Raw genomic sequence first — 13759 nt, forward strand, 5'->3', positions numbered from 1 at the left:
ATTCAAATCAGTCGCTTATAACATTGGCACCAAGGGCAGGAGGCAGTGGTTGTGTGTCTGGGTGTGTGTTCTCATGTCTGTACAAGTGGTGGTGGTGGTGGAGAGGGACAGAACAGAGTGCCAGAGTCTTGGCCTGAACTCAGCCTAGAGCCTTCTCTGGCTGTGTGACTCTGGACAGGTCACTCTGCCTCTCTGGTTCCCAACCACTGGGACTCTACAAATATATGTAAATCTGACCATAACCCTCCTCTGCTTGAACCCTTCAGGACTCCTAGGATGGTGCCCATGGCCCTCAGGGCCTGCCTGTGCCTGTCCCTGCCCCCCTCATCCCACCCTCTCTGCCACAGGCCCCCTTTCAACTCCACAAATGCATCAAATTGCTTCCTGCCTTGGGGTCTTTATATACACTGTTCTGTCTAGAATATTCTTCCTCTAGTTAATACCAGCTTATCTGTCCCAGTTTCAGCTTACAGGTCTCATCAAGAATCTGTCCCTTCTCCCCAGAGCCTAAATTAGGCTTCTTTCTTATATTTATCACAGAGTCCTACGTCTTCCCTTCATAAGATATATACGAACTGGCAATTGTCTGTTTGTTTGTGGGATGGTTTAGTGTCTGTCTCCTTACTAGGTTCTAAGATGCATGAAGGCAGGGGCCCCCTGCCTTGTTCACACTGAATCCCCAGCATCTAGCACAGTGTCTAGCATGTAATTAGTGTTTAACAACACTGAAATCTTATGATTCTGTGAATCTCATCTCCAGAAGTAGATTCTGAATCCATAAAGTAAAGGGAGAGCCAGACCCTGAAAGCAGTGGCCCCACAGCAGGCAGTCATTCCCAGGGGTGGAGAGGACCCTGCTCCTGGCCATGCCCAGCTCCCAGCACCACAGGAGCCCCTGTAACATGACCACTTCCACTGCTGCTAACATGGAAACCTCTGGCCAGCAGGCTGGGGCTCTTTCAGCTGAATAGAAAAAGATCTACTGGCAAACCAGGACAGAGAGCACTAGGTCAGGGTGGGAAGAGAGGGCTCGAGTGGGAAAGCTGTGTTTCCCATGGGTCTGAGAGGCTCTGCGAGCTCTGCTGACCCTGGGAGCTGGAGCACTTTCAATTGCAGTCCTGCCAGCATTCAGCTCCTGCCAACGGCCCCCTGACAGAGGTGCCCACTTCCACTTGCAGGGGATGGAAAGGGTGGAGGTCCAGAGCTGGCAGGGATCTGCTGTGGTCAAGAGCAGGCACACACAAAGGTACCACAAGCAGAGCCTGGGGGAAGAAGCAGGAATTTTATTTCATAAGGCAGGCTGGGAGGAATTCAAGGGAAAGAACAACTCATTGTGGCATACAGGCCCTTCTAGCTCATTAAGCAAACCCCCAAAAGAAAGGCCCCAGAGGAGGCCAATCAGTAAGAGAGAGCACTCAAGACAGGGCGCTGGCCCTAATCACGTCCCTATGCCACTGTGGGACCTCCTGCTCAGGGCCTCAGCCACCTCCCCAGCTGGGTCCTCGGGGCTTGGCCAAGAGCGTGAGTGTGTGCACACGTGATGCTGGCAGAAGGGGAAATCTAAGCTACCCCCTCCAGAGCAGCCGCCAATATGTATCAGAACCAGACATCTGCACCATTTCTTCTAACAGAACAGAAAAATAACCATAAAAACTGCCTTTCATGTGGTAAGATTAAGGATGATGGGTAGGGGTTGTTTGTTTGTTTTTTTTGTTTTTTGTTTTTTTTTTTTTTTAGGCTTTCTCTATATTTTCTAACATCTTCACCATAATCAAATGGTATTTTCTGAGTTAGGAAAGAACAACAATGTTCAAAACAAGACTAAACCAAAGAGCCTATAAGAACTAGGAGGTGATGCCCTAGCTCAAGAACCCTGCTTCTCATCCCATGTCACCTCCACTGCCGCCCGATGCCACCCTCAGCTCACCTTGGCCCGGCGCAGATCTTTCTCACCCCCGAGCTGGGCCTCGATCAGATGGTCACAGTGGATGGTGGACGGCACAGCCACCTTGGGCAGCCCACTGCTGATGAACTGAAGCATGGCCATCTGGGCCGTGGCGTCCTGCATGGCCACGCGGTCCGGCCGCAGCCGCAGGTATGTCTTACCCCGCTCGATATCCTGTTTGGCTGGGTCATCCAGGTGTCCATATATAATCTTCTCTGAGAGAGTCAGAGGCCGATTCAATCTGGGGGAAGAGGGAGACGTGCTGGCTGTACAATCCCCTGCCTGCCCACAGCCACTCCCTCTGTCCCACCTTAACCCTGACAGCGGGCAGGGACAGGGGACCCTGCATTCCATGAGGGTGGGCACAAATCAGTCTTGCTCACTACAATCTTCCTAGCACACAGCACTCACTAGGTGCTCTAAAATTACCTGAAAAATAAGTGACAACATCACAAGAGGTGAGCGGGGTGGCTGTTTTTTTATAAAGGCCATCTGTTTTTCCAGCGTGCTGATCGCTATTATCTGAGGGGTACCTATTACATGTATATCTCACTATTTAATCCTCCTTACTATTTAAACAAATAAGCAAGAGGGAAGGGAGGCTCAGCAGAGTGGTGGTAATAGCTCAAGCTCACAGTGAGTCTTGCTTTGGATCCTCGAATTCTCTCTGTCCACAGCCCCCTGCCCTGTGCCCTCAGCCTCACCTCAGTGAGATGCAGAGGATCCCTCCAGCATGTCTCTTGCCCAGTGTGCCCCACCTGCCACCCACAACCCTCTGCTGCTTACACTATTGTGCTAAAGCCTTTCCCATTAGCCCCATTTGCTCTCACCCTGTTCAGATAGGCATGGCTGTCAGCTCCAAGAATAGAAACCCAGTTATCTCCTTGAGCCCCTCTTTCTGACCCCCTCTCCCTGCAGGTCCCACCCTTTCTTTCCTCATCACGGCCAAAGGGGCAGTCTAAACCCGGCTCCTGGGGAGGTGCAGCCCCTACCAGGCCTTAGGTGGCCTCCCACCAGCCACCTCCCAGGCGATACAGGTCAACTCTCAACTACCCACCTCGAGGCTCCCTATGGCCACCACAGCAGCCCTGGCTGGACCTCACACTCTGCCTCCCCAACCTGAGGCCTCCTGGGAAGGGGTGCAGCTCACTCACACCCAACAAGCCAGGAAAGAAAAAAAAGTATCAAACTAAGGAGTCAGAGGTGCTGGGTTTAGACCTGACCCTATTACTAAACCTAGTGTGTAACCAGACAAGCCACTGCTCGCTCTTCTCGGGGAGCTCCCCACCCCATCTCTGAAGTCCAGCACTTGGAGTGTAATGAGAGACAGCTGGCCCTTATACGGCACTTGTTTTTAAACAGCTTTACTGAGGTGTCATTGGCATGCCATACATGTATACATCCGGATTAAAGTATACAATCCGCCAGGCTTGATGTATGTATATATCTGTGAACTTACCACTGCAATCAAGATAATGAACGCATCATTCAGCCCCAAAAGTTTTCCTGTGCCCTTCTGTCATCCCTCTCTCCTGCCCCCATCCCTGGAGCAACCAGTGCCCTGCCTTCTGTCACTACAGATTCATCTGCTCACAACATGTCCTTTTAGCTCAGCTCGGCTCTAAGAGCTCTACTGTAGGCAAGTCACCGTCTCCTCATGACACAGATGAGACTGAAGCATAGGCAGCTGAAGGAACCCGCCCCGGGTCACAAGCTAGTGAGTGGCAGAGCCATCCACGCAGTGTGGCTCGGCTGACCATGTCTTTCCACTGCCGTCCCTCTAACACCTGGAAACCAGAACAGGGCCCAGGCTCTGGGATGTGTCCGACAACTCTCATTCTTAGTGCTGTCACCACTAGGACTCTGCTGGAAAAGCAGAGAAGCTTCCTTCCAATAGCCTGGTTCCAGTCCTCACTCCCAGTTACCTAATCCCGAGAGCAAGAGTTGCCTAAGGAGCTGGCTCTGGGCAACAGCAGAGCAACCAGCAATTCTGAAAATCTCTACAGTTCTGCTGTCATGAGAACCTTAAATAAAAATAGCACTGGCCTGAGGTACAGCCTGCCCCCTTTTGTGGCAGCATCTCCAACGCCGGCGTATGGGCAGTGACTCACTGCCCAGAGCACAGCCCCTCTTTCTGGCCCCCAAGGGAGACAAAAAATAGCACATGGGCCTTAAAACCAAAGACCTTGACAGCAAATGCCTGAAGTTGTACAAAAAAGCCCGACGATGACAAAAGCCTAAGGCCGGGTTCATTGCCACTAGGTTCATTGCCATTTCCTTAAGGATCAACTAGAGATAGCAAAATGGGTCTCCCATGTCCATCTGTCCCTGTACTTTACTGGGTGACAGAGACTCAGTTTCCCAAGAACAGAACAGGGACCCCTTCTGTCACGAACACAGGGTAGAGGAAGAGTCCCTCTGGAAGTCCACTGGCTTTTTATTTATTTTTTTTTTTTTAAGATTTTATTTATTTGAGGGATGCCTCGGTGGCTCAGTGGTTGAGCACCTGCCTTTGGCTCAGGGCATGATCCCGGAGTCCAGGATCGAGTCCTGCACTGGGCTCCCTGCATGGAGCCTGCTTCTCCAGTCTCTGCCTCTCTCTCTGCCTCTCTGTGTCTCTCATCAATAAATAAATAAAATCTTTTTAAAAAAAGAAAGATTTTATTTATTTGAGAGAGAGACAGAACAAGTGATGGGGAGGGTCAGAGGGAGAGAGAAGCGGTCTCCCCACCGAGCCACACAGGCGCCTCTATCCCCTGGCTTTCTGAAACATTCTTACATTTTCATCCACTAATCTTTGTTTTGAACAGTGTCACTTCTAACAGGCTCCCAGGGTGGTGGTGCTGCTGACTCACAGACCACACTTTGAGGAGTAAGGCCTACACCAACTGAATCAGAATTGGGGCCCAGGTGCTGGTAGTTTTAAAAGTTTCCGAGGTGGGGCACCTGGCTGGCTCAATTGGTGGAGCATGTGACTCTTGATCTCTGGGTTGTGAGCACAAGCCCCATGCTGGGTGGAGAGATTACTTTAAAATAAAATCTTTTAGGGGCGCCTGGGTGGTTCAATCCATAAGGTATCTGACCCTCGGTTTCAGCTCAGGTCATGATCTCAGGGTCTTGAGATCCAATCACAGGTCAGGCTCCCAGCTCAGAGCGGAATCTGCTTGAGATTTTTCCCTCTTGGCTCCTCCCCCCATTCTCTCTCTTGCTCTCTCTAAAAATAAATTTTAAAAAAAATCTTAAATATTTTAAAAATAGATGAATAAATGCTTCCAAGGTAATTCTAATGTGCAGCCTAGACAAAACCCGCAAGAATGCTAGAACAACCACTGGGGAGCAATGGAGCCAGACAGACCTGGCTTGAGTTTAGGTCCAACCACTCAACAGATAGATGAGGGATCCCTGGGTGGTGCAGCGGTTTAGCGCCTGCTTTTGGCCCAGGGCACAATCCTGGAGACCCAGGATCGAATCCCACGTTGGGCTCCTGGTGCATGGAGCCTGCTTCTCTCTCTGCCTATGTCTCTGCCCCCCCCCCCATCATAAATTAAAAAAAAAAATCAATAGATAGATGACCTCAGACTGGGTATTTCCCTAATCTGACACCCGATTTCCTTATCTGTGAAAGAGGGAGGCAGACATAATAACAACCTCTAGGGATTATTGAGAAGAAAAGAAATGCATGTGAAGTACCTAGAACAAACTGGACACTCAGGCAGCTACTACTCTTACAGCCCTCCTTGATGAACATTACTCAGTTCTTACTATAATTAGGCGATGTCAGGCTGGAGGCTGCTGGAGATACAGATTATGATAGTCCCTCCCCTCAAAACCCAAGTGAGGATACCAGTAAACCAAGTGGCAGGGGAGAGGGAGTGTGGGGTGGTGACTAGAGCACTGGACAAGAGCAGGGAGCTAAGGTCCCACCACTTGCCCACTGTGTAGCCTTGGACAAGCTGCTTCTCCACCTGAGCCTCGGCTTCAAATGGGCATACTCATGTTTATTCTCTCTCACTCCCAGGGTCACGGTCATCTGGTGGGCAAGCACCCAGTCCTCTCTATAGTTGTTCAAGAGCCGGGGGCAGTGCTGCTTGCTATGTGCTACCAGCCCCCACACGTCATCCTCCTGTAGCATCGTATCCATTCTTCTGGTGCCAGCGTCTAGCCTAGGACCTGGCACACACGAGAGCAATGCAAAAACAGCTGCCATTTTACCAAACGAGGAAAGGGAGACCCAGAAAAAAAAAGATATTCTCAAGATCCCACCTGAGCTCTCTTCCGGGTCTGAAGCCTGAGCTCTCTCCTCTAGGCCAACACTGAAGAGGAAATACAGATAGTTCTCTAGCCTTTGGGCCTGGTGGATCCTAGGGGGCTGGCTTAGGGCCAGTAGTCTGTGCTGGAAAGTGCTGGAAAGGGCTGTTGGGAGGACCAAGTCACAGCACCAAAGAGTGTCTGAGACCTTCCCTATTGCCCAAATCACCAGGCTACTTGACAAGAGATTCTTTCTTAGCAGAGAAGGCCAAGGCCCATCACCAATCTGCAATGTCTTTCCTTGGCAGGGAATTTCGTACCCTAAAGGCCGTGATCCTACTGCCATCAACAGTCTTCCTTTACCAAGCACCTCCCGTGCTGACTGAAAAGGGCAGGAAGCAGAAGCAGCACCCTGTGGCAGTCCCTACTGTGCCCCCCGCCCCTCAGCCTTACCGTTTGCGAACAATGTCAATGTTCTTCTCTAGCAGGTCATAGCGGATGTATTCATGAGGCTCAAAGTGGCTCATGGCCACCTTGGCCCGTTGGCACAAAACTGAGGCCACATGGTACTGCCGCACACCCAGGGCTTTCTGCAAGAAGAAAGACAACAGCTCCTGTCAACAGAGTATTTAGGGTGGTCCCCTCTGGAAGACCAGGTTTCCACCACAGGTCAGTGTGGTGGAAAAAAAATGAGGAAGTAGGGTGGCCCCGGTGGCACAGCGGCTTAGCGCTGCCTGCAGCCTGAGGTGTGATCCTGGAGACCCGGGATCGAGTCCAATGTCGGGCTCCCTGCATGAAGCCTGCTTCTCCCTTTGCCTGTGTCTCTGCCTCTCTTTCTCTCTGTGTCTCTCATGAATAAATAAATAAAATCTTAAAAAAAAAAAAATGAGGAAGTATCGAGAACTCCCGGGTGACTGCTGCTTCTGTGTCCTCTTCTAAGGCAGGGGATGATCCAGTAGCCACAGGAACAGACCCCGTGGCAGGAGGAAGTGCAAGGGATTTGCAGTCAGAATTGCCGGAATCAAAGTCAAGTTCTATCAACTTAGAAAAATCCTCCATCATCTCAGCCCCAAAGGAGATGGGCAGTGGGCTACCACCGGCCACAGTGATCACACCGGGTTATTGGGATGGTTAAATATCAACATATGGGATAGTCCTCATGAGGCTGTAAAGCACTAACCAAATCCTAGCTGTCATTCTATCTATGCAATATGTTCCTTGGGGGTTAGAATCAAGTCTTCTGGGATCCCTGGGTGGCGCAGCAGTTTGGCACCTGCCTTTGGCCCAGGGCGCGATCCTGGAGACCCGGGATCGAATCCCACGTTGGGCTCCCGGTGCATGGAGCCTGCTTCTCCCTCTGCCTATGTCTCTGCCTCTCTCTCTCTCTCTCTGTGTGTGTGACTATCATAAATAAATAAAAATTAAAAAAAAAAGAATCAAGCCTTCTTTGTCTTACTCATTTCTGTATCTGGACTCCTGGGACATAGCAGACTTAATAAATAATTACTGAATGAATGGAAAAATGAGGAAAACCCTGTGCATGAGCTCTGATATCTCCTCCCCCCCCCCCGCCTTTCTAAAAAGATTTTATCTATTCATGAGAGAGAGAGAGAGAGAGAGAGAGAGAGAGAGAGAGAGAGAGAGAGGCAGAGGCACAGGCAGAGGAAAGAAGCAGACTCCCCACAGGGAGCCCCATCCCAGGGCTCTGGGATCACGTTCTGAGCTGAAGGCAGACACTCAACTGTTGAGCCACCCAGGCGTCTCTAAAGGTGACCCCCTTTAATGTGCAGCAGATGGACTTAACTTCTAATGACTAGAATGGGACATAAGTGAGGCTTTGTGACCTCCAAGACTAGTCATAAAGGTTAAAGACAGTCACTGTGTTTAAGACATTAAGGCAGTGCTGGGAGAGGTCCACTCAGATAGACTCTCTGAGGCTTTTTGCCAATAATGAGCACCACCTTGCATGTGGGTACTCTAGCCCAAGGCCAAGCCTTCAGGTAACCACAGTTCTGATCAACACCTGGATTACGATTTCTTGAGTGACCCCACGCTAGAACCATCCAGCCAAGCCGCTCCCAAATTCCTGGTCCACAGAAACTGTGAGAGAGAGATGTTTATTGTTTTAAGCCTTTAAATATGGGGGCAATTTGCTTTGCAGTAATAGGTAATTGATTGTCATGATGGGGTTTGTGTTAGTTGATCTTAAACTGTGACAACTTTCACAGGGTACACTGTGATCAGGGAAGATTTCAGGAACCTCCAAAAATGAGAGGGGAAGGAATGGCTGCTTCCCTTCTAGCTGACGGTCCTGGTCTAGAGAATCATCCTGACAGGTAAGGAAAGAGGCAAAGCTCAAGCCACTATCCCAGGCCCCCTTCTCTATGTCACCGGAACATTTAAATCCAAACTTAGCCAAGCCCGGCATCTGAACCAGTACAGGTACACAGCTGCCATTCCCTTTTCAGCTCACTCATTAGTGAGAACCGACCCCATTAGGAAACGGGGTGGTGGTCCACCTGACCACCACAGCAGGAGGGTCCTCCCCAGTGCAGACTGTAGACCCCTTACCCTTTCCCAGGGGAATCCTCACTATCGGCCTCTCAGGGTAGGTGTGAAGAACCCACCAATAGTGCATCAAAGGACTTTCAACAGCCTGTGCACAGGCAGGACATGGTATACAGCAGGTATACAGCAGGCGGCTGGGGAAAGCACAGGGCCACTGACTATCAGGTCATCTTGGTCAATTTACCCTAAGCACTTGTTTCCTCAGAGCTGTTGTGGGGATTAGCAGAGGTTACATAAAGTACTGGCACAGTTTCTATTATTACCCCCGTAAGAGATACCACACAAGCTGTTCTGCAACTTGCTCTTCTCATTTATCAACACACCTTAGATGCCTTTCCAATGTCCATATACAGATCAGATCTACCTTTCTTTTTGTAAATTAACTATCCTAAGCTTAAGTTTCCTTAGAAATAAAAATAAAGGGGCTGGGTGGCTCAGTCGGTTAAGCACCTGACTCAATTTCAGCTCAGGTCATGATCTCAGGGTTGTGGGACTGGGCCCTGCCCCAGAGCTCCAGGTTCAGGGAGGAGTGTTTGTCCCTCTCTCTGCTCCTCTCACCCCCGCACCTCCCCCTCCCACTCGCATGCTCTCTCTCGCAAATAAAATAAATCTTATAAAAAGAGAAGATTCTCCCGCTGTACCTCCCCCTCTTCACATAATTAGTTATAAAAAAATATAACACTACCCAGTGTTTGGCCCAGGAGGCAAAACAATTAACTGTAATCATAATCATATAGTGTAGAGAAAAGGTAAAGTCCCAAATTCCCTACAGCAAGGGAACACTTATGCAATCCATGGACACACTGGTATCTAAAAAATAGGTTCAGGGTGCCTGGCTGGCTCAGTTGGTAAAGCAAGCAACTCTTGAGCTCTGAGTGGTGAGTTCAAGCCCTATGCTGGGCATGGAGCCTACTTAAAATAAAAAATAAGTAAAAACCTTTAACCAATAGATATATAGTTTAAGAAACAATGCCCACTGGGGGGGAAAAGACAAAATAATATGTTCGCATATAGACTACAACTTATGGATATGAGAAAATTATTTATTAACGCCCAGTGATGCCAGCACTATGCTAAGCACTTTGCGAGCATTACATCATCACATCCTCACCACCATCCAGTGAAGTGTCTCTAATCTTAATTAGCCCAGTTTCCAAGTGAGGAAATCGAGGCTTGCAACAAGTGATTAAGGCCACAGCTAGCAAGTGGAACTCGAATCCAGCCTGACTGACCCAATTACCTGCTGTTGCCCTGGGCATGTTACATAACTCCCCAAGCCTTCCCTCCAAAATGGAGATGAACTCCACTGTTAGTAACAAATAAAATCATTGCATGCTCAACCCTTGATCACCATGTGTCCTGCTTTCCAAACATCTGTGCACAACAGCCAGCACTGGCCAGGACTTCCTGCCATGATGGATGTGTTCTAGATCCGTACAACCAATACACTGGCCACTAGCCACATGTGGCTGCAGAGCAACTTGGAGGGTGGTGAGTGCAGCTGAGGAGTTTTCAATGTTATTCAATTTTAATAAACTTGAAATGAAATTGCCACATGGGATGGCTCAGGTTTATACACTAATAGGGAAGGAAAGCGTATTTAGGAAGCCCGAACAACTCGTACGTTCATTAGAGCCCTTCTTCTATAAAGGTGCCTTTATGCTTTTAAGTTCAGAGCACCACCCACACATCTCCCACGCTAAGAGTTCATCATCCCCCGCAACCATACAACTCACTCCTGCATAATTTCGGAATATTCTCCTGCACGCTTGGCCAAACTCAGCTTCCTTGCACAGTCTGCTTTCCAGCTGGGGTCCACCCTCAGGGACCCAGCCTCTCTTCCTCAGGACAACGACTCCCAGACCTTGGATGCATCACAAACTCCTGCGTCTGTTAAAAATACTTCATCCTACACGCTACCCACGTCAATGACTCAGTCTCCAGGGTGGGGTCCCTCACTTACTTGAAGTCAGCTGTGCCCTGTCATCTTCTCTAAAATCTCCTCTTGGCCAAAGGTGGCCCAGAGTTATTTTCAACTGTCCCCATACATGGCAGTTTTCCCAATTCCACAATAGCCCGACCATGCCCTGTGCTGAGGACAAAGGGTCTTCACTTCCTTTAAAGCTGCTACCAGCCTATGACAGCCCACCTCACTGTGGACCCCCACCATTCCTTCCAGATATTCTAACGCCTGAATAGCCATCTTTCTCAATTGACTACTCTCAAGCCATGCTATACTTGTAGGCTCGGTTTTTTGTACAAAACTCTACTTTAATCTTGATTTAATTTCATCATTGGTTTCTGTCTGCCTCCTGCCCCTGTAGTCTACAGGAGTCCTGGTCAGTCACCCCATGTTCTGACAGACTGGCCCTCCCAGTGTGTGTCAGCCACAAACAGCACAATTCCCAGGCTATTTATCCAAGTCTAACCAACCAATGTGACCCATTCCAGGCCAGGCCCCCCAGGGCAGACACTTGGTCAGGTCAACAGTGGTCTATTTAGCAACACTCCCAAGGTCTAGGTCTTCTATCCACTTCAACAGCCCCCTAACTGTATCTTCTTTCAAGTAGGCTCCATGCCCAACATAGGGCTTGAACTCTTGACCTGAGATCAAAAGTTACATGTTCTATGGACTGAGCCAGCCAGGTGTCCCAATAGCCACCTCAGTGCATTGCCACTAAGAGCCTTGCTTGTTGTTAGGGACTACCTGATTGACCAAACTCTCTGCAGAAATCAATACTCACTCTCACTACTCTATCTACTAATCCCAACAAAAAGTAGAAGATACTAGCTTTGCAGAGACCCTACACAATTCACTTCATCCCTCAAGGCCTTAGTTTTTTACACCTAGAACAGGTGAAATCTCAGCCTCATTCCCACTTCAGAACAGTGCTGTGAGGGGCTGACATGCACGAAAGGTCAAGTGTAAACTTTGGAGAGCTCCCCCACACTGGTAGGCTTACCCCAGAGACGGACTTCAAAGGCGAGGACATTATGTAGCACTCATTCATGAACCCAACAAATCCCACAATGTAAGATGATTACATTATGGGTGATCTCTGCCTCCCAAATAAGAATAAAACAGCCGTTACTTATTAAGCCCCTGCTCTAGTGTCAAGCACTTTCTGTGCCTAGTTTTGAATTCCTGTGACAACAGGGCCAGGTCACTGCCATTCTGGTCTTACAGATGCAGGAGCTGCAGACCAGGGACGTTAAGTCACATACTGGTAAGTAGTGAGCAGGGAATCCGGGATGCAAGTTCAGGTCTGTCTCCTGAGATGGATCAGTTCCCCTGACTTCTGCTACTCTCTCACCTCTCACAGCCCCCCTTTCTCACTGAAGGTGGCACAGTATGATGGTTTGTCTGGATTGAAGATCTGTACTCTGCCCAACCCTGCACCACCACTGAGCTGCTGTGGCCCTGGACAAGTTACTTAGCCTCCCCAAGCCTTAGTTTCTCCATAGAGAAAATTGAGATAAACTTCATAATGTTACTATTCAATAAAATAGCCTACACTGGGTTTTGGCACAGAGCCTATTCACTACATGTTACACTGTATTATTTTCCTTCATAGAGGAGACAGATGCAGAGTGAGATGTGAAGCTGTGGTCTTCCTCTGGATGCTGGAAGAAGCAGCAGGTCTCTTCTTTCACTTACTGCACACAGTTTTAAAAGCTCTTTTGGGGCAGCCCAGGTGGCTCAGTGGTTTAGTGCTGCCTTCAGCCCAGGGTGTGATCCTGGAGACCTGGGATCAAGTCCCACGTTGGGCTCCCTGCATGGAGCCTGCTTCTCCCTCTACCTGTGTGTCTCTGCCTCTCTCTCTCTCTCTCTCTCTCATCTCTGTGTATTCTCATGAATAAATAAAATCTTAAAAAAAAAAAAAAAAAAAAGCTCTTTGGTTGATCATTTTTTTTTAATTTTTTTTTTTTTTAATTTATGATAGTCACACACACAGAGAGAGAGAGAGAGGCAGAGACACAGGCAGAGGGAGAAGCAGGCTCCATGCACCGGGAGCCCGTCGTGGGATTCGATCCCGGGTCTCCAGGATCGCGCCCTGGGCCAAAGGCAGGCGCCAAACCGCTGCGCCACCCAGGGATCCCGATCATCATTTTTCAGAAGATTTAGCTCGGCTGGGCCTTTCAATTCTTGACCATCTTCTCATGTATTCCAGTGGCCATACAATTTCTAAGCCCTCCAGCTTTCCCCAACTTATTCTAAAAATCTAAACTGATGTCTTTTGGTGCATCTCTGCCTTCTCTCCTGCAGATGACTTGCAATTTCTCAGAATTTGCCTAGGAAAGCCTCTCATCTCTCTACTTATAAGGTCCTGGAGGTGGGATCTCTTCTATTTGGTCTCTCAGTGATTCTGAATTTGCCTTCCTCAAAGGCACAGAATATGTTGAACTTCACTGGCCAGTAAAAATAAAAAAAAATCTAAAGGGATCTGCCACAGTGCCTTTGCACATGCTGTTTGTGCAGCTCAGAATGTTCTCTGCCTACCCTCATTCCTAATCTGCTCTTTGCCTAGATCATTCCCATTGATCCTTCAAATTCCAAATTAACAGGGAAAGGGAATCCTTCCTGAACTCCCAGCCCAACCAAAGCCTCCTATTATCTATGCCTACTTGCTACTTCTTGACATTCATTTGTGAGATGGTATCTGTCTCCATTGGTGTGTAAGTTCCACTGAGGAGGGATGTGTCAGTTTATTCATAATAAATTTCCCATGCCTGAACACTAGGTCTGATATACGTACTACATAAGTATCAATTAACTATTATTATTGCTTCTGCTTGGCCAACTAGCTTATTTATTTCTTTATTTATGATAGTCACACAGAGAGAGAGAGAGAGGCAGAGACACAGGCAGAGGGAGAAGCAGGCTCCATGCACCGGGAGCCCGAAGTGGGATTCGATCTTGGGTCTCCAGGATCGCGCCCTGGGCCAAAGGCAGGCGCCAAACCGCTGCGCCACCCAGGGATCCCAGCTCTTCCATTTT

At 48.9% G+C, this 13759-nt stretch overlaps 1 protein-coding gene across 1 annotated transcript in view; it reads right to left on the reverse strand.

The window, feature by feature from the left end:
- ACO2 (aconitase 2) overlaps positions 1–13759 on the reverse strand; it is a 52941-nt gene that overhangs the window by 15584 nt on the left and 23598 nt on the right. The window contains exons 2-3 of the mRNA XM_055327869.1: positions 6646–6782; positions 1927–2185 (exon numbers count right to left, since the gene is read on the reverse strand). Of these exons, the coding sequence (XP_055183844.1) occupies positions 1927–2185; positions 6646–6782 (396 nt within the window). The remainder of the gene's footprint in view (positions 1–1926; positions 2186–6645; positions 6783–13759) is intronic.

The sequence above is a fragment of the Nyctereutes procyonoides genome, unplaced genomic scaffold, assembly GCF_905146905.1.
Source record: "Nyctereutes procyonoides isolate TBG_1078 unplaced genomic scaffold, NYPRO_anot_genome, whole genome shotgun sequence".
NCBI lineage: Eukaryota > Metazoa > Chordata > Mammalia > Carnivora > Canidae > Nyctereutes > Nyctereutes procyonoides.